Consider the following 18367-nt stretch of genomic DNA (forward strand, 5'->3'; position numbering starts at 1 on the left):
CCTCTGTATATTGCAATAACTTTTCAGAGCCCTTGTTCATCTCCCAAAACTCACTCCCCTGCTTTTCCACTAAAGCTTTCAGCATGTCTACTGTTTGCCTCTACTGTTACATTTTGCCCCAGATAGAAGTGTTGTCCATTTGGCTTTCACTGTTTTTGAGGAACTTTTTTTTTTTTTAAAGATTTTATCTATTTATTTGACAGAGACACTGCAAGAGAGGGAACACAAGCAGGGGGAGTGAGAGAGGAGAAGCAGGCTTCCTGCCCAGCTGGGAGCCTGAAGATTGGGGCTTGATCCCAGGACCTTGGGACCATGGCCTGAGCCAAAGGCAGTTGTTTAACAACTGAGCCACCCAGGGGCTCTGAGGAATATGTTTTTGAGGAACCCTCTGTCCTGATAGAGTTCTGAGTTTGGTGAAACCAAGGGAGTGTGGCAGTCCCTCAGGGAAACTTCCAGAACAAGGAAACACAGTTCCTTGGGAATAATAAGGCTCATTGCGCTCTGTCTGGAACTGGGATTCACACTAGAATATGTGCCATCATGAAGACTGACTGCTGCGCCGGGGGCTGGGATGAGTGGGTCCTTGATAAATTCAAAGACACAGAGAAATTCTACCCTGTTTCAGTGGCCTTTCTTCTGGTTTGATTTGGTTTCCAGAAATCATTGACTGTCTTCCAAAGTTCTGGGAAGGTTGACAATGACAGATTTTGACAAGATTTTCACCTCCACTGTGAAGCTAAGGACTAAGTAAAAACCACTGGAATGGTGATTAGTGGCTATAGGAGAGGGGTTAGATGAGAAAACAGAGAGCAAAGTGTTAAAGATAATCAGGTAGGAAATGCATTCAGAAAAATATTGTCAGTTTTAAAACTTGAAGTGATTTTGGCCTTATCAGTTTGAAAATGATGGTATGTTTATTTGAATTGATTTCTACCTTAATTAGCAAAGCTTTAAATTTATGTTTCTGTTTATTCTTTAGATTATATATTTAATATTTTATTTCAGTTAAATGCCCATATTTACTTTTTATATTCTTTTTCCTACAGAAGGTTTGAAGTCTCAAGTTGCCCGCCACAGTCTAAACTACATTCAAGAAATTGGAAATGGCTGGTTTGGAAAGGTAAAATGTTGTTTACATCTTTTTTTTTTTCCCCTCCTACTTACAGTGTTTAGAATCTAAAGCTAATGAAGAATTGTATTGTAGAACATTCCATATTCTCTTAGTTGCTATGGTACCAGTTAAGTCTACTCTTTGCACCCTGAAACCACACAGGAATTTGAACTTCAGGGTTTCTAGGTGTATGCCTTTTTCCAAGAAGGTCTTTTATTTATATATCAGGTACTTTTCTAATTGTTGGCATAGAACAGTAAGAAGGGATGAGAGACTGGAATTTTAGAAGCTCTTTATCCTCCTCAAGGCAAATTATTTGTTTTTTAATTCTTCTCCCTTTCTCCCCGCTCTTCCTTACAATACTTAAACCACTTTAGAACCGTTGATACATGGTATTACTACAATGGAAACCATGGCAAAGATCTGTCCTCTATTTCTCATAGGCTGTCAAAGGACAAATTGAAACAGTGTCTTGTTGGTCTTTTTACCAAGGGATATTCAGAAGGAATAATCTTATTATCGCAGCTATTTCTGTGATATAACTAACAGTGGTTCTGTGTCAAAGGTTCCTGAGTGGCGATTGCCTCATAAGCAGGGTGGTCAAGACAAGAAGAGGTGTTTGTTCAGTGATCAGCCATCTTGTGTGTCTTGGCTTTCCATCAGAGTTGTTTGTCAGTCCTGTGTCTTTGATGTCATCCAACCTTTATTAGTGACCAAATCTTCTAAGCCATTTGGCAAAACCTGTTGTGCATCACATGTTGTTTTTGGTGCTGAGGGTTCAGTGTGGAGGAAGGTAGGTGAAGTCCTGGCCTGTGTGGCAGCAAGCAAACGAGAACCCTTGCCCTGATGAAGCCGAGACCGCTGGCTGTGGCAGGGTGTTGTCGTGGTGTGGTGGCCAGTGATCAGACCACAGACAATCAGGAGTGGGAGACTGGCTCAGAGGGGTGTGGGGGAACCAAGTGATGTGAGATAGAGTATATGCATTTAGGGACTTTTACTCAGAGTGAGCTGGGAAAGTACTCCAGCGTCTGAGAGAGGACTGCCGCAATCTGGCTTTCCTATAAAGGGATCACTTGGGCGGTTATGTGATGGAAGACGAAGGGGAAGGTGGGAAAATTGGTCAGAAGGCTGCAGTAGTCACAACAGGGGGAGATGCAGGCAGGCTTGGACTTGAATGACAGCATGGAGCCGTGAGAAGTGGTGCGTGTCAGTGTGGATTTTCAGATACGAGCATGCGGGACTGGAGGTCGGTCAGATGTGGAGTCTGGAGGTGGGGAATCAAGGATGGCTGCTTATGGCCTGATTGGCGGGAAGAACAGAATTGCTGGCCCGGGAAATGGGAAAGATTAAGGAGAAGTGGGCATGGAGGAGGAAGTCAGGAGGTCGCTTTGGGTTAGGTTAGATGGGATGGCTGTTAGGCATCCAGATGGAAGTACGGAGTGGGCAGTTGGGGTATACATCTGGGGCTCAAGGGAGAGGTTCCAGGCCAAAGATACACATTTGGGAGAGCTCTGTCTATAACTGGTATTCAGAGGTATGAGACTAGTTGGAATCACCAAGACTGTGAACGTCAAAAAGAGGGGGAGGCACAAGGACCAAGCCCTGAGGGTCTGCGGCAAGGAGAGGTCAGCGCAGGTCGGTGATGGAAGCTGAGGTGACAGCCAGGAGTAGGAAGGGGTGCAGAAGAGTGGGGTGTTCTGAGAGTCCGTGGAAACGGAGTGCCATGAAGATGAATGGTAGTAAATGGTGCTGGCAAGCTAAGATGAGGACTGGGAGAGGTAGGGCCCAGCACGTGAGGGCCATGGGGTTGTCATAGAGGCTGTAGAGAGGTCATGTGCTCACATGTGGTGGGCACAAGGGAGAAAGTGGAGACAGCACATTTAGACAACCCTGTTGAGGAGTCTTACTGTAAAAGAGAGCAGAGAAATGGAGTACAAGCTGTTTGGGACCATCCAAGGGCCAAGGGAAGGTATTGGGTTTTTGTTTTGTTTTTGCTTTGCTTTGCTTTGGTTTTTATAGGATGTGCTGCTCTTTTAGCCTCTTTACATTACAGTGGGGAAACTGCTAATGCAGGAGAGAGGAAGGTTACTGTAAGAGTGCTCTTGAAAAGGGGATAAAAACAGCGTGCGGATACAGGTGCAGGTAGATTTGGTGTTAAAATGAGGACGTTCACTTCTGGATATTTTATTCAGTGAATAGTATATGACTTGGTTAATTATCAGAATTCCTTGTTCTGTTTATTGTTCTGCCTTTACCTTCTTTTTTTTTTTTTTTTTTTTTTTAAAGATTTATTTATTTATTTATTTATTTGACAGACAGAGATCACAAGTAGGCAGAGAGGCAGGCAGAGAAAGAAGAAGGGAAGCAGGCTCCCTGCTGAGCAGAGAGCCCGATGTAGGGCTCGATCCCAGGACTCTGGGATCATGACCTGAGCCGAAGGCAGAGGCTTTAACCCACTGAGCCACCCAGGCACCCCATTCTGCCTTTACATTCTTAATAAACATGTTATATTCTGTTCAAAGCCTTACTGTCTATTTCTAGGGCATTAAAATTAATCTACTTGATAAAACTATTAAAAACTATTTTAAAAAGAAGGCTTTTTAGTTTTGATCATTCTTAATTTAAATAAAAAGTTTTACTTATTTTCGTCTTAAATATTATGTCTTGAAATGCCTTTGTATTGTCCAGTATTTATATTTGTTGTTTTACTTGTAGTGTGCTTTTATTTTCATTCATTTTTTTAAAAAAGATTTTATTTATTTGAGAGAGACAGAGAGAATGCACACAAGCAGAGGGGAAGGCAGAGGGAGAGCAGGCTCCGCACTGAACAGGGAGCCCTATGCTGGGCTCAATCCCAGGACCCTGAGATCATGACCTGAGCTGAAGGCAGACGCTTAATAACTGAGCCACCCAGGCGTCCCTTTCATTCATTTTTAAAAAAAGATTTATCTATTCTAGAGAGAGAGGGAGAGAGTGAGAGCACAAGCAGGAGGGGCAGAGGGAGGGGAGGGAATCCCAAGCAGACTCCGTGCTGAGCGTGGAGCCCAGTGCAGGGCTCGATCCTACCACCCTGAGATTGTGACCTGGGCCTAAATCAAGAGTCAGTTGTGCAACTAACTGAGCCATCCAGGCACCCCATTATTTTCATTCATTTTATATTCTGTTCACTTCAGTGTCATATTTTTTTTCTTGTGTTTTGACTGAAGTTTTAGTATAAGATACAGGTCTGGAATAATTGGAATGCCATAGATTTTTAAAGTTATAATGCAATGAGAGTGTATTTGTACATTGCCTGTGTATCAGTTTACTTTCTCTTATGTGAAGGAGACAAAATAACAAAACCCAGTTGAAGTGTTTTGGGAAACATTTGAGTTATGTTTGAACTGAACTTATAAATGACTCTTCTGTGATGTCATTGGTCATATCCGTGAAAGTATGGTACAATTTTATAATAAATAAAAAAGAAATGCAGATACGTGTATGAGTGCTTCAGTACCCAGTGAACAGTTTCATACTGAAAGAAAATGGTTTCATTTTTCAAGTTTTTTTCTGAGGTAGTATTTTCATTGCAGAAGGCCTAATTGTTGCTTAATTTATTTTTCCCGTACTCTGTTCCTGATAGAAAGACATACTACTTTACCATTTCGAAGGAAGTGAAGTGAAAAACTGTTCTTTGGTTTTAGGTCCTCCTTGGAGAGATTTACACGGGCACCAGCGTAGCAAGAGTAATAGTGAAGGAGTTAAAAGCAAGTGCAAGCCCAAAGGAACAAGATACTTTTTTGAAAAATGGAGAACCTTACTAGTAAGTAAACCTTAATATGCGTTCTGTAAACATGGTCTGTAGTCTGTTGGAAATCACATCTTTAAGATGACTTTGCTATTTAGCATATTTTAGTCATCATGAATTTAAAATTTAGTTTACTATTTGAGCAGTTCTGCTAGCATGCTCCCTAGTGAACAACACTGTGATTTTATTTTCCAGCATTCTTCAGCATCCGAATGTTCTTCAGTGTGTTGGACAGTGTGTAGAAGCAATTCCCTATCTCCTGGTGTTCGAGTTCTGTGACTTGGTAAGTTTTTAGTGGGAATTCAAGGTCAAGCATTTAAAAGGTTTTATCCAAGTGATTTTGACACATAGAAGTGGTGGATGAGGGACTGCTTTCACTTCTGCCCCCTGTTTTTAAAACTTTGTGATGTACTACGTCATTGCCTTTGAAAATACTATCAACTGACACTTAACGTGTTTTATATTCCATCCCTATGCTAAGCTGTTTGCATGCATTACATTTAATCATATTTGTCTACACTTTATATATAGATATATATGTATATATGATTAAAGTAAGGTTCCCAGAGATGAAGAGAAAGTTGTTTATCGAGTACATGGCAGAGCCAGAGCGTGGATTCAGGATCACCGTTCTGAGCTTGAGGTCTTGACTCAGCTAGGCACTCTGAAACACTTTCCCCATTAACGTAATCTTACAGAGTACTTGTGACCTGTCAGGTTTTTATTATTTTATTTTTATTTTTTAAAGATTTTATTTATTTATTTGAGAGAGAGCACGAGAGAGAGTGAGCAAGCAGAGAAGGGGATGGGGGTAGAGCAGAGGGAGAGAGAGAAGCAGATTCCCTGCTCCACAGGGAGCCTAACTCAGAGGCTTAATCCCAGGACCCTAAGATCATGACCTGAGCCAAAGCGAGATGCGTTATTAACCGACTGAGCCACCCAGGTTTCCCGACCTGTCAGGTTTTTAAAATAGTGAATGTGTGTGCCATTTATATTTTTAAATAAAGAGGTGATTTTTAAAAAAATTTATTTATTTATTTGAGAGAGAGAGAGAGAAACGTGAGTGAAGAAAGGTCAGTGGGAGAAGCAGACTCCCTGCCGAGCAGGGAGCCCGATGCAGGACTCAATTCTGGGACTCCAGGATCATGACCTGAGCCGAAGGCAGTCGCTTAACCAACTAAGCCACCCAGGTGCCCCTAAAGAGATGATTTTTTTAACCGAAAATTAATAGCCTCATTTCTTAGCATGCTCATATTACTTACTGAGATTTATAGTTGGAAAAACTGTTTTTATACAGTTTTTATGAATAATAACTTTTATGTGAAAATTTCCTGTAATCATCTGTTTTTAAAAGCTGAGTTTTAATCGACTTCCTTGCATTGTCTCAGTTTTCAGAACATTAAAACATTAAGACTATCCACAGAAAAGTGGGAGTACATCAGGATAAGTCCCCAGTTAGTTCAGACAATATTTTCAACTGGTAAAATGGAAAGAGAGCAGCAGCCATTGTGGATTTTTGTTTTAATTTCTAAATGTGATTCAAATATTATGGTCATTGGCAAAGGTGGTTAATTCCAAAGAATATTTCCAAAGAAATATTAATAACCTTGGTCTATTAGCTTTCATTGGGTTATATCAGAATAACCCCCAAACCTCAGTGACTGATAAGAGCAGAGTGGTTCTCACTCACCTTATGCGTCAGCTCTGGGGCAGCGGCATCTCCCTCCTGGGCTAGAGTCTTCCCCACCCTGGGATCAGTGTATTTTTTTTTAGTATCTGTAGGGTCCTGTGGGAGGTGGCGGGGGGGTGATGTGTATTCTGGTATTCTATACGGGTATATCTCAGTGGCTCTTTTTGGGTCACGTTTGTGAGGTTGTTAGGTCTCCTCATCCATCTGATTGGGGAGGGCATTGGTAGAGGAGTCTGAGTCTGTTTTCTGTTTATTTATGAGAGACATAATTTCCTTTGATTATGGATTTTCCATATTATTCCAGTTGTATTTGCTTTGAGTGTTGAATCAAGGATACCATTTAGACTTGATACACAACATCTTGTAATTTTAAGCTTTTATAATTACGAAGGGACTCTTTTTAAGCGTTACTAAGGATTAAGTCTGTTTTTACTGATACTAATATAGTTATCCCAGCTTTCTTTTGGTTAGAATTTACGTGGTTATCTTTTTCAGTCCTTTTCTCTGGTTTATTTCACTCTAAATAGCCTATTATTAAAATTCTGTTAATTTGTCAGTCTTGATCATTTAACATGATCATGTACTCCATTTATGTTTATTATATCTATGAGATATTTGGAATTTTATGTACCTGTTTTATATTATTTTTCCTACCTACCTGTTTCAGTTTTTTTGTCTTGCTTTTTTGCTAGCCTTCTTTTGGATTCTTGATTTTTTTTTTAAAGATTTTATTTATTTATTTGAGAGAGGGAGTGTAAGGGAGAAAGAACATGAGCCAGGGGAGTGGGGTAGAAGGAGAAGCAGACTCCCTGCTGAGCAAGGAACTTGATGAGGGGCTCTATTCCAGAATCCTGAGACCATGACCCGAGGTAAAGGCAGATGCTTAACCTACTGAGCCACCCAAGCTCCCCCACTAGATACCATTCTTAGTTTTTTGTATGATTACACTGGAAGTTATAATGTGCATATGTAATTTTACTAAGTCTAAAATTAATATTTTAACCCTCCTCCAAGGAAACTGGGACGTCAGAGAGCCCTGAATGCTTATTTGTTGAACTGCTGCTGTGGAAAGACAGGGGGTACAGAAGGAAAGTGAGGTCCTTGTCCTCTAGAGCTGCTCCGTAGAGGGAGTAGACATGTGATCATTGCTATTTAGCCTGATAAATTATTGAATGGAGGCATGAGAACTAAGACGGAGGAGTTCTCAGTGATGTTTCGGATCATTTTATTGCATGTATATTTTGTTTGGATTATCTCAGTATTTTCAGTTATAATATTTATGGTCCTCAGTTATTACAATATGAGAATGGCTTATTTTAATGGCCTCAGGGTGACCAGTGTTGGGTGATTACTGTGCTGCCAGCACTTGAGAAAAAAACATAAAGATGGAGCTTTTTGTGACGAGACAAGTGTGCTGTCGGAGTTCTTGTTTTCTGAGACACTCTCTGGTGGCTTTTCTGGATCCCTAAGCTCTTGTTTTTTCTGAGTGAAAGTCACCACAGTCTATGTGAGTTGAACATAATAGAAATGCGGCAAGAAGCGAATCTACTTGAAATACCAGGTTTCTGGGTTAATCTCTCTCATACTACGGGTATTTCCTATTCCTCCCCCTCCCTGAGCGTTCCTGGAAGTTTGTTAGAGGTGGTGGTTGTTCCTGGAATGGGAAAGGCCCCTGGGTGCTCAGCTTGATGTTTTCCTCTGAGTGGTTCAGGCAATGGATTTAGTTTTTGTGCTATTTTAATTTATTTTTTCACAAAGTTACCTGTTCTTTTTGGGAGGAAGAGTTTAACCAGCTTTGTAAAGAAACTCAGAAACATAACAAAATACACAAACAGCACCTTTATAATCCTCATAAATACCCATGGTAAGATTCTTGAGTATTATTTTTATCTTTATCATTATACATTGTTTTTATAGAAATATAATAAATACATGCTTTTTGTTAACAATTTTTTAAAAGATTTTATTTATTTGAGAGACAGAGGCAGGGAGAGAGGGACAAGCAGTCTCGGCTCCCCGCTGAGCAGAGAACCCGATGCGGGGCTTGATCCCACGACCCTGGGATCATGACCTGAGCCAGAGGCAGACACTTAATCATCTGAGCCCCACAGAGGCCTCTGTTGACATCTTTTTAAAAAAATTTTTCCCCAGTACTTTTAGGTTTCACATTTAAATGTGTATTCTCCAAGTACTTTGAGTATTCAGAGAATATGAACTTGCCTATGTTGTACTGGCTTTCGTATTTTGCAGTGAAGATTATGCAGACAGCTCTCCACGTTTAAGAGCTATGACTTCTTGAAACATATTTTCTGTGAACTTCCTAAATCATAATGGGGACGTGTCCACTCCTGAGGGCTAGACGTGTGGAAGGAGCCCTCCCCCTCACCAGCAGCTTTCGTTAGCAGTGCAGACTTCATCGCTATCTTTAATTCAATAGTGGTACACTGGTCAACAGTAAAACTTTAAAAACAATAATTGTTTCTGAAAAAGTTAAAATAGAATTACCATCTGACCCAGTGATTTCACTTCTAAGTATACATATTATCCAAAGTCAATGAAAACAACTCAAAAGAGATATTTGGACACCCTTGTTCATAGCCGTGTAATTCACAACAGCCCAAAGGTAGAAGCAACTCGAGCGTCCCATCAGTGCATGAAAAAATAAAGGAAATAGAGTCCCTCCCTGCAGTGGGGTATTGCTGAGCCTTGAAAAGAAAGGACATTCTGGCACCTGCTTCAACAGGGATTAACTTTGAGGGCCTTACGCTCAGCGAGATAAGCCAAACCACAAAAAGACAAAGACTGCATGATTCTTCTACCTGTGTGAGGCATCTCAAGGAGTTAGACTCACAGAGAGAGTGGGATGGTGAGTGCCAGGTCCTGGGTAGGAGGGATGGGGAGCGAGAATGTAAGGGGGCGGAGTCTCTGGGAAGAGACAGATGTGGGGACGGCTGCCCAACAGTGCGAAGGTGCTTAGTGCCCCTGAACTGGACACTTAGAAACGGCTAAGATGGTCATGTTATGTTACACATTTTTTACCGCACGCACACACCTGCTCTTGGTCAAGGCGCTGTCCCAGGTGTCACCTGTACTAGCAGGATGCTTCTATGCCCTTGGGAAATCTGGCAGTGCTTGGAGTAGCCAGTCTCCCATCCAAATAGAGGCTGTTGACCCAGGGAACTCTCCACCTGGCCCAGCAGCTGAGGGGTCATGTTTGTGAGGTCAGTTCCTGTGCTCATCACCTCTGGGCACTAGGGAGCTTCGGAGGGAGCAGGCGCAGCAGCAGCAAGCTCTGGGGTCCCGGCAGGGTCGCCAGCTCTGAAGTCCAGTTGTCTGGGCTCAGTCTGTGCAGTGGCTGTGTGGCAGGAAGCGTCAGGTAGCGTCATCCCAGTGAACCAAAGAGGGACCCCCACCAGCAGAGACGTCCTCTGGTCCTCTGACACACCAAAGCCTTGCTTCAACACTGAGCCCTGCTCCCAGCCTGGACGCCCCACAACCCTCCCAGAAATAGGCCATCCCGAGCAGAGGGGCGTCATCCAAGGCAAAGCCGCCCACTGGCAGGGGTCCAGAGGACAGAGGGTAATAGCTCAGTCTTGGTAATAAGCAGCTGCAGCCACAGTGAATAGAGCCACTATCTTCACATGTTCTTAGTAGGTCAAGAGCTATTGAATGAACATTGGCCTTTTCAGTCGTCATCGGGCAGTGATCATACTCAGTGATAACATCACTTAAGTAGAAAGGAGAGAATATTTTTGCACTTAAGTAATTCTTGCGAGATGGAATTACAAGGCTGTTGTTGAGAAGCACTTTATCTTGGATTTTTATGAGGGAAAATGAAAACTCTTCTGAGCGAGCTCGGTAGCTAGACGGCAGCCAGCGGTTTCTAATGCTGCTGGCGCAGTGTGCCTGGGCGGCGAGAGGATGGCAGGGTGTTGTCCGTAACTTGTTGCCGTGGCAGGTACACAGTGCTCTCACGTGAATACCCAGGCGAGGAGACTGTTTTGGGGGTAAGGATTACTCATTCAGCAGAGTGTGCCAGAAGTACAAGGGGCTGTGCCCAGCACCCCGGGTTGCACGGAGGTGAGTCACTGCTCTCCCGCGCGGTCCCCTTGAGAACACAAGCAGTTCACTGGGACCCTTGTGTTTCCTGCCTCTAGAGCCAGGCTGGCCTGCCCTCGGGTGCTCGTTCTGCCACTTGTCTATCACCCTGGGAAGCTCCCTGACCTCTCTAAGCCTCAGTGTAGACATCTGTCAAATGGGGATAATACCACGTACCGAGTGGACAACCCTGACCACTAGTAAGATGATAAATATAAACTTTGGAGCACATAGTAAGTGCTTAGGACATGGTAGTTATTTTTATTCATTTTTAGTTAGTTATACTAAGTGGTCATAATTAATGATTAGAGGTTTGAGTCATGTGTATAGAAATATAAGCAGTTCTGGGGCACCTGGCAGCTCAGTCTGTAGTGCATTCCCCTGACCTCAGGGGAAAAAAAGTATAGCAGCTCGAACTAGGATCACTGGAGAAGGTGTTTGCTTGGAGTGTGCAGAGTGGCTGGAAAGACCCGTGTTAGCAGGAATGGCCTGAGCCGGGCAGAGAAGCCCGCAGTGCTCCGCAGGGCGCGGAGACTGGAGAAGGAGGTTGGCGTCTGCTGGGAGAGATCAGTTGGAAGTATGAAGAGCAGAGACAGACCTCTGGAGCCTCGACTGTAGCTGAGGTGACGGACAACGTTGCTCCGTCTTAATCTTTCTCAAGAGTCACCAGTTTCTTTGATCCTGTGGCCTGACCCAAAGCAAGAGATGGTATTTTTTTGGCAAGGGGGCGTTCTTGATGTCGGGGTTCCTTCATGATAATCAGCTGATAAAGCAGGGAGGGAGTTTCTGAGAGGAATTAGCAGTGGCCACGTGAGAATGGGAAAGAAGTCTGTTTGGGATTCTCGATGCGTGGCATATTCCGCTGTGGGGTTTGCTTTATTCCGTCTCTCATCAAGAGTCTGTAACACTTGGAGTCGTGGGCACTTAGAGCTGAAGGCACCTTGGCGGATGCCCGTCAAGAGTCCTGAGGAAGGGAGGGCTCTAGCTTGTCTGTGCCAGGCCTTGTGCTGGGCCTGGGAATGGCCTGGGAATGTCCCTTCGCTGAGAGCCCTGTGAGACGGTGGCAGTAGCTTCATTTTACAATTGGAAAACAGCCTGAGAGAGATGAGGGCCTTCACTGAAGGGTGGAACCCAGGTCTGTCTGGCTTCTGCACCATGCTCTCTGTTCCTTATTGGTCGGGTTAATCGACTTGCCTGAGGTCACGTAATTACCAGTGGCGAAGTGGAGATTTTAATCGATGGCTTCATTTTATTCTGTGTGTTTTTATACCAGGTGGTTTAATGCTTGTATATATTTTTTCAACCGGTGGGGAGCCTCTGTTGTAGAATTGTTCTTTTGTACAGAAGATGCCTAAATAAAGGGTATGTCTTATTTATAAATATATTTATTAAGTAAGTTCACGCACCAGGAAACCTTCTAGGTGCTGGTCATACGAAGACGAATGACATGTCCCTGCCCCCCTAGAGCTCGTGTAGAAGAGAAGATGTGGAGTTACAGGGGAATGGAGATGCATGTGGACAGTGTCCCTGACCCGGGGGGTGTTGCTAGTGTTACAGGATGACCTACCACAATGAGGCTTGACAGTGAGGGGATGGCCACCTGCGTGGAGAGGGTGTCCCTGGGCCCTGCTGGTAGTCTCTCCTTTCACATGTCTGGCTGTGGCCCTGGGCCCTGAGGCCCTGGTTCTCGGTGAAAATAGATCCAGGCTTGATGATGGGCTGGATGTGGGAATCTAGAGACAGCACACCCAAGAATGAGGTCTTTGGTTTTGATCTCATCTACAGGGAAAACAGGGATGGCTTTTCCTGAGATGGAGCAGGTTGTCCAAGTTACGTATCAGGCCTATTAGATTTGAGGTGCTTCTTAAGGCATCCAGGGGAGGGCATTAATTCAACAGCTGGGAGAAAGAGTCTGGGGCTCAGGGGAGGGGAGGCTTTGAGCCTGAAAAATGTGTTGGAGATTATTTTTATTTTTTATTTTTGAAATTTTAAAAAAGATTTTATTTATCTGACAGAGATCTCAAGTAGGCAGAGAGGCAGGCAAAGAGAGAGGGGGAAGCAGGCTCCCCGCCGAGCAGCAAGCCCAATTCGGGGCTCAATCCCAGGACCCCGGGATCATGACCTGAGCCGAAGGCAGAGGCTTTAACCCACTGAGCCACCCAGGAGCCCCTGGAGATGATTTTTAAAGCCATGGGGTGGATAGGGTGACCTAGAAATGAGTGTCCAACGAGAACCAAGATAGAGCCCTGGGCTGTGCCGGCACTTACAGCTCAGGGAGAGGAGGAAGATCGACCAGCACAGTGAGATAGGAGGAGACTTGGAGAGATAAGGTGGAGAGATAAGGAAGGGCCCCTTGGCTGTGCTGGTGAGACGCAGTGGAAGGGCACCGTGGGAGCGGCTGCCACCGAGTGTGGGGGGTGGGGGCGTGGTCTTGAGAGAGTGGCCCTGCAGGAGGTGAGCCAGCCAGAGCAGAGCTCATCTGGGAAGGGAGGAGGGAAATGGGGTGGTAGTGCGAGAGGCAGGTGGAGGCAGAGGGAGGCTTGTTTGGTTCTTGGTTCAACTGATTTGAGGGGTGTTTGGGCACCAGGTGAATAATCCGTAGGAGCAGAAGAGAGTGTGGGTGTTGGCAGGCGGGGGCTTGCCAGTGGAGGAAGCAGCCCGGGGCGGGCAGGGGGATCACCACCAGACAGGTGCTCAGGGCTTTCACTTTGACGTGGATGTTTTCGTTCATTGGTGGGAGCTGAGGTTGTGGCTGTTTATGCCCGTCTTGCGTCCTTTCATTCAGATTTTTGTTTATAAATCATAAATCCCCCCCTAAGTCATCCTGTTAAGCCTATAAATGGCTCTAATTTTCCAGTGATTGAACTATTGACTTGTGGAGTTTTTATAATTTGATGAAATTTATTTATTGTTCTCAGTGCCCTGCAGAAAGCTGGCTAGAGCTCTCATCTCGGTTTGGGTTGGAAGTCAAGAGGACACGTGGAAGGGTCCCTGTGAAGGTCTTTGGGTGACTCCGTGCAGGAGGCCATTCCCTGTCCCTGCTCCCTCAGAGTTCTTGGTACAGCGCTTTGCTGCCATCTAGTGTCCTACATGTTTCTTTTCTAGTCTTTTTGGGAGGTTTGGGGGAGGATCTGAGAAATTTTTAAGACTTGGATAAAGGTAAATGTATTTTAATTCAGAATACATTGCTGTTCTTCATGGGTTTTTTCCCCCCCTTTAAATAAGGGACCAAATAATCCCTCTCTACTCATTAAGTTCCACTGAAACCTAAGTAAACCAGATATCTCAATACAGTTTTGTCTGTTTTGGACAGAATGAATCAATTTTCAGCATTTACTTAATATAAATATTTTTTACTGTAATTAAAGGCTATATGATTATTTTTTTAAAAAATTTTATTTATTTATATGACATAGACATCACAAGTAGGCAGAGAGGCAGGCAGAGAGAATGGAGGAAGCAGACTCCCTGCTGAGCGGAGATCCCAGGGCTCGATCCCAGGACCCTGAGATCATGACTTGAGCTGAAGGCAGAGGCTTAACCCAATGGGCCACCCAGGCACCCCTGATTTTTTTTTTTTTTTAATAGTGGTATCAGTGACACTTGGATGGCTCACTCCTTTAAGCATGCGACTCTTGATTTTAGTTCAAATCATGATCTCAGGGTCATGAGATTGAGCCCCACGTCAGGCTCTGCACTTAGTGTGGAGTCTGCTTGAGATTCTCTCTCTCTCTTTCTGTCTCCCTCTGCCCCTCCCACTCCTTCTCTTTCTCAAATAAATCTTAAAAAAAAAAAAAAAAAGATTTAAACACTGGTGCCAGGAGAGCTCTGAGGATCTCTCTAGATGATAGAACTAACCCTGGGTCCTGCACAGACTGCCGCCGATCCCATCCAGGAGAAACAGTGACCAGGCTCCTCCTCACTCATTGATGTTAGCTCCTTACCCAGGTTAGGGGTATTTGCCTGGCTTGTGCTAACTGCTAAGTTCACCTCTGGCACAGGTGTGGGGAGAGCTAGAAACATTAGGAGCATGAACTTTCCTAAGCAACATCCCCTTTGCTTGTTATTTTGCCTTCTGGTGAAATTTGGAGAGTGAATTGTCGTGGAGATAAGACCTCTTAACACAGCGAGTGGTAATGAGTATACAGTTGTCCCATGAACAACAGGGGTTTGAACCGCACAGGTCCATTTAGATGCTGATTTTTCCTGATACGTGCAGGGCAGTGCCATAAGTGTACTTTTTCTTCCTTATGATTTTTTAAACATTTTATTTTTTCTGTCTTACCTTATTCTAAAAATATAGTATATACATAACATACAAAATGTGTGTTAAGTGGCCCTTCATATTATACAGTAAGACTTCTGGTCAAAAACAGGCTGTTATTTGTTCCATTTTTGTAGAGTCTAGAGTTATATGTGAATGTTTCACCGCTCGGGCCTCGGTGCCCCTAACCCCTGCCTGGTCCAAGGGTAAACTGTACTTAAGATAACCTTGAAAAATACCTACACCCACTCTGCCATTCTGCCTTCATGGCCAAAGTCACTTGTGAAGTGTTCAGTGTTTGCCAGAAGCTTCTGTTTGCTTTGAGAATTGGCCAGACACGGTGCAACATAATGCTACTTTTGTGTGAGGTGATTTTTTTTTTCCTTAGATGGATATTGCAGGAGAGGGGTTAGACAAATGGGATTTAAGTTGCCATTTCATTGGTAATGTAAATAAACTTAAAACTATTTATTTTCATATTTAGTTTCTGCATGGGCCACCTTTTGAAAATCCCATTAGCCCATAGGCCTGGAGCTTTTTGCTGGTGTTTGTCCGGGTTAATGTAATGTGAGAATCGTCTTTATTCCACCATTGCCACCGCTGGGTAGAGGCTAGCCTGGGGGGTGTGGTGCGGGATAGGGGCAGGCAGGGATACCGTGTTTGTAAAAGGCAGGAAAGGGTCTCTTTCTGCTCTGGAGCAGCTTGCAATTCCAGCATCATGTCTGGGAGGAAATAAGAGGTCAGAGACATGGGTTCTGAGGGTCCGAAATCCCCACCCCAAGCCCCCCCCACCCCCAACTGCCCCACCTAAATTCCATTAACTTTTGGAGAATCCAACAAATCCATAGGGTTGGCATAAGTTATTTTACATTCATTCTTATAAAATAAATTGATTCGATTTGCATCCCTAAGTAGGATCTTGACAGGTTGGTAAAACCAAGAAGTAGGAGCGCAGCCCCCCTGTTTATTGGCTGTGGCTTTGTGCACAGCTCTTTGCCTCCACCTGGGCCTCATTTTCACATCCAGGAAGTGTTTTCAAATTGCAAGAATTATTTGAGGCAGTGAGTGTAGAAGCTCCTAGCACGGTGCTTGGCACACTGCTCAAAAGTTCCGATGGCAGTGATTGCTAATCTCAGCATTGTCATTCACATAAAAATCCTTGAAACTGGGAATGAAAGATTCCTGGAGTGACCTGGAATTTATGTTGTTATGTGCTTAGCATTAAAAGTCGGCAGATGTTTGTAACCAAATATTTGTGCTTTAAGGTTTTTACTCCAGGAATTTGACAAATTGGCTGTTTTTCCTCACAGTGGTAGGAAGTGTATTCTGCTCCTTAGTTGGTTCCCCCCCACAGGTATCTTTCCTTGACTCAGGTGTAATGCACACTGAAAGCTATTGAGTTGCTTTCTAAATTGTATTAGCCGTTTATGTAACACTTAATTTGGAATTGAGTCTAATCAATAAATACTTACACATGTGATAAGGAGAACATGGAAGACTTTATTTCCTTAAATGTGTATTTCCCCAAAACACACATTCCTAGATTAAAGTCTCTTCAGAGAGGCAGAGTAACATGGGGAAGTCTGGCAGGAGCTCCTGGAGAGCTCGGCATTTCAGTGTTTGCAGGTCAAGTGTCCAGGTGTGAATTTGTTCATTTTCCTGCCCGTGCTGCCTCCCTTTGAATAGGCTTCGTAACTTTATGAATTTTTTTGGAGGGCCTGGAATGTTCTTTTTCAGAGTGGCTGGGCAGCACAGGGCCCTGGGGGGAGGCTGGCAGAGACTTGGCCAGCACTCAGCATGCTTTCTCCCCTTCCTCTCCCATCCAGTTTTCTTTGGTTCTTTCCCTCTCTGTTGCTCACAGGTGCTTTGATGATAGCCTTTGTAACGTAATGCTCCCCGACTGTGTGTCTCCTAGAAATCCGTAAAGGCAGCGCGCACGGCAGCATATCATCTCAGTTACCTGGAAATGTCTCTACGTCTGCACTTAGTTTATATTGTGCATCATTAAAAAATTACCTTATTTTGACTTTTTGTTTTACATGTGGTCATATAAACTAATATTTAGTTTCTTTAAAGATTAACCAATATTTAGCTAAGTATGATCCTGAAAGACAATAGTGTTTTCTGTACTTTAAAGTTTTGGGGTGGAATTACTCTTTGTAATTTGGGACTTGTTCGAATTAGATTCTTTATCAAGGTCAAATCTAAGTGATTTCTGGTAAATAATCTAAGTAGTTAACATTAGCTAAGGCACCTGTTGAGTTGCCAGTGGGTTCACCTCGGCCCCTTTGGAAGCTGACCTGGACTCCCTTTTGCAGGGGGACCTGAAAGCTTACCTGCGCAACGAGCAAGAGCACGTGAGGGGGGACTCGCAGACCATGCTGCTGCAGCGGATGGCCTGCGAGATCGCCGCGGGCCTGGCCGCCATGCACAAGCTACACTTCCTGCACAGGTGGGTCCGGCCGGCGGTGCAGTTGGGTCTGTCTGGCGGCGCTGGTTGTCGAGGTTCTGCAGAGGACTTCAGAGGGTGAACAAGTAGAAGCTGTCCTGTCCGTCCTGGTATTGGCATGAGGGCAGAGTTGGGCTGGGTTAAACCAAAACTGGGGAACGGAATGTCTTCATACAGCCTGAGTTCTAGAAGCCATTTCCGGAATTTCAGAGAACATGAAACCATTGGCTCAGAGCTGAGAGCAGACGGTGCCAGTCGCCGTGCTGACATCTCCCTGTGCATCCCGTTTGTGTCAGCTTCAGGCTGTGGTTCTGACTTCGAGGTTCCTGGGTGAGGAAGAGAGGATCTGATAGGCTGGCATCATCTTTTTGTGGAGGGTCAGGGCTCGGAGAGGCCTGCTTCCCCTCCCCCGGCCTGCCCCGTCCCTGGGCCACTTGTAGGTGATCTGGCGTTGTGTGTGAGCAGAACGCCCATCAGTGTAACACATTTGTGTAGAAACCTTTCTGGTCAGATTTGAATAGCCACAGCTCTTTGGAGCACGTTATATTTTGCTCAGGCCATTGATGTAATTTTCGTAATTAAAACAACAAAGGGCTTGAGTCCTGTCTGAGGTAATGGCTCTGTGAACCCAGAAGGAGATTTCTGCTGACTCTCCTCTAGCCTTCTGTGCTCTGATTTATGTTTAAAATATGTTTGAAATTATTTCCCAGGTCTCCAGGGAAACCAGCTTCTCTTTAGTTGACTTTAACTAAATAAATTAACTCTTAGTGATCCAAAGAGCTGAAAAGGGGCACCTGTTGTGTGTGTGTGTGTGTGTGTGTTGACTTTAAGGGCTATAAAGTATTCTTTTTTTTTTTAAGAGTATTCTATTTTTTAAAAAGTAGATCGCACAGGAATATATTTATAACGTGACTCCTTTTTTTTTTAAATAAGAAAACACCTGCTTGTATTTGTAGAGGTGTGAGTGT

At 44.1% G+C, this 18367-nt stretch overlaps 1 protein-coding gene across 2 annotated transcripts in view; it reads left to right on the forward strand.

Moving 5' to 3' along the window:
• LMTK2 (lemur tyrosine kinase 2) overlaps positions 1-18367 on the forward strand; it is an 80051-nt gene that overhangs the window by 34737 nt on the left and 26947 nt on the right. For both annotated transcript variants that reach the window (XM_059414405.1, XM_059414407.1), the window contains exons 4-7: positions 1047-1120; positions 4795-4913; positions 5094-5181; positions 17269-17402. In XM_059414405.1, coding sequence (XP_059270388.1) covers positions 1047-1120; positions 4795-4913; positions 5094-5181; positions 17269-17402 — 415 coding nt within the window. The remainder of the gene's footprint in view (positions 1-1046; positions 1121-4794; positions 4914-5093; positions 5182-17268; positions 17403-18367) is intronic.

Source organism: Mustela nigripes, chromosome 11, assembly GCF_022355385.1.
Source record: "Mustela nigripes isolate SB6536 chromosome 11, MUSNIG.SB6536, whole genome shotgun sequence".
In the NCBI taxonomy this organism is placed as follows: domain Eukaryota; kingdom Metazoa; phylum Chordata; class Mammalia; order Carnivora; family Mustelidae; genus Mustela; species Mustela nigripes.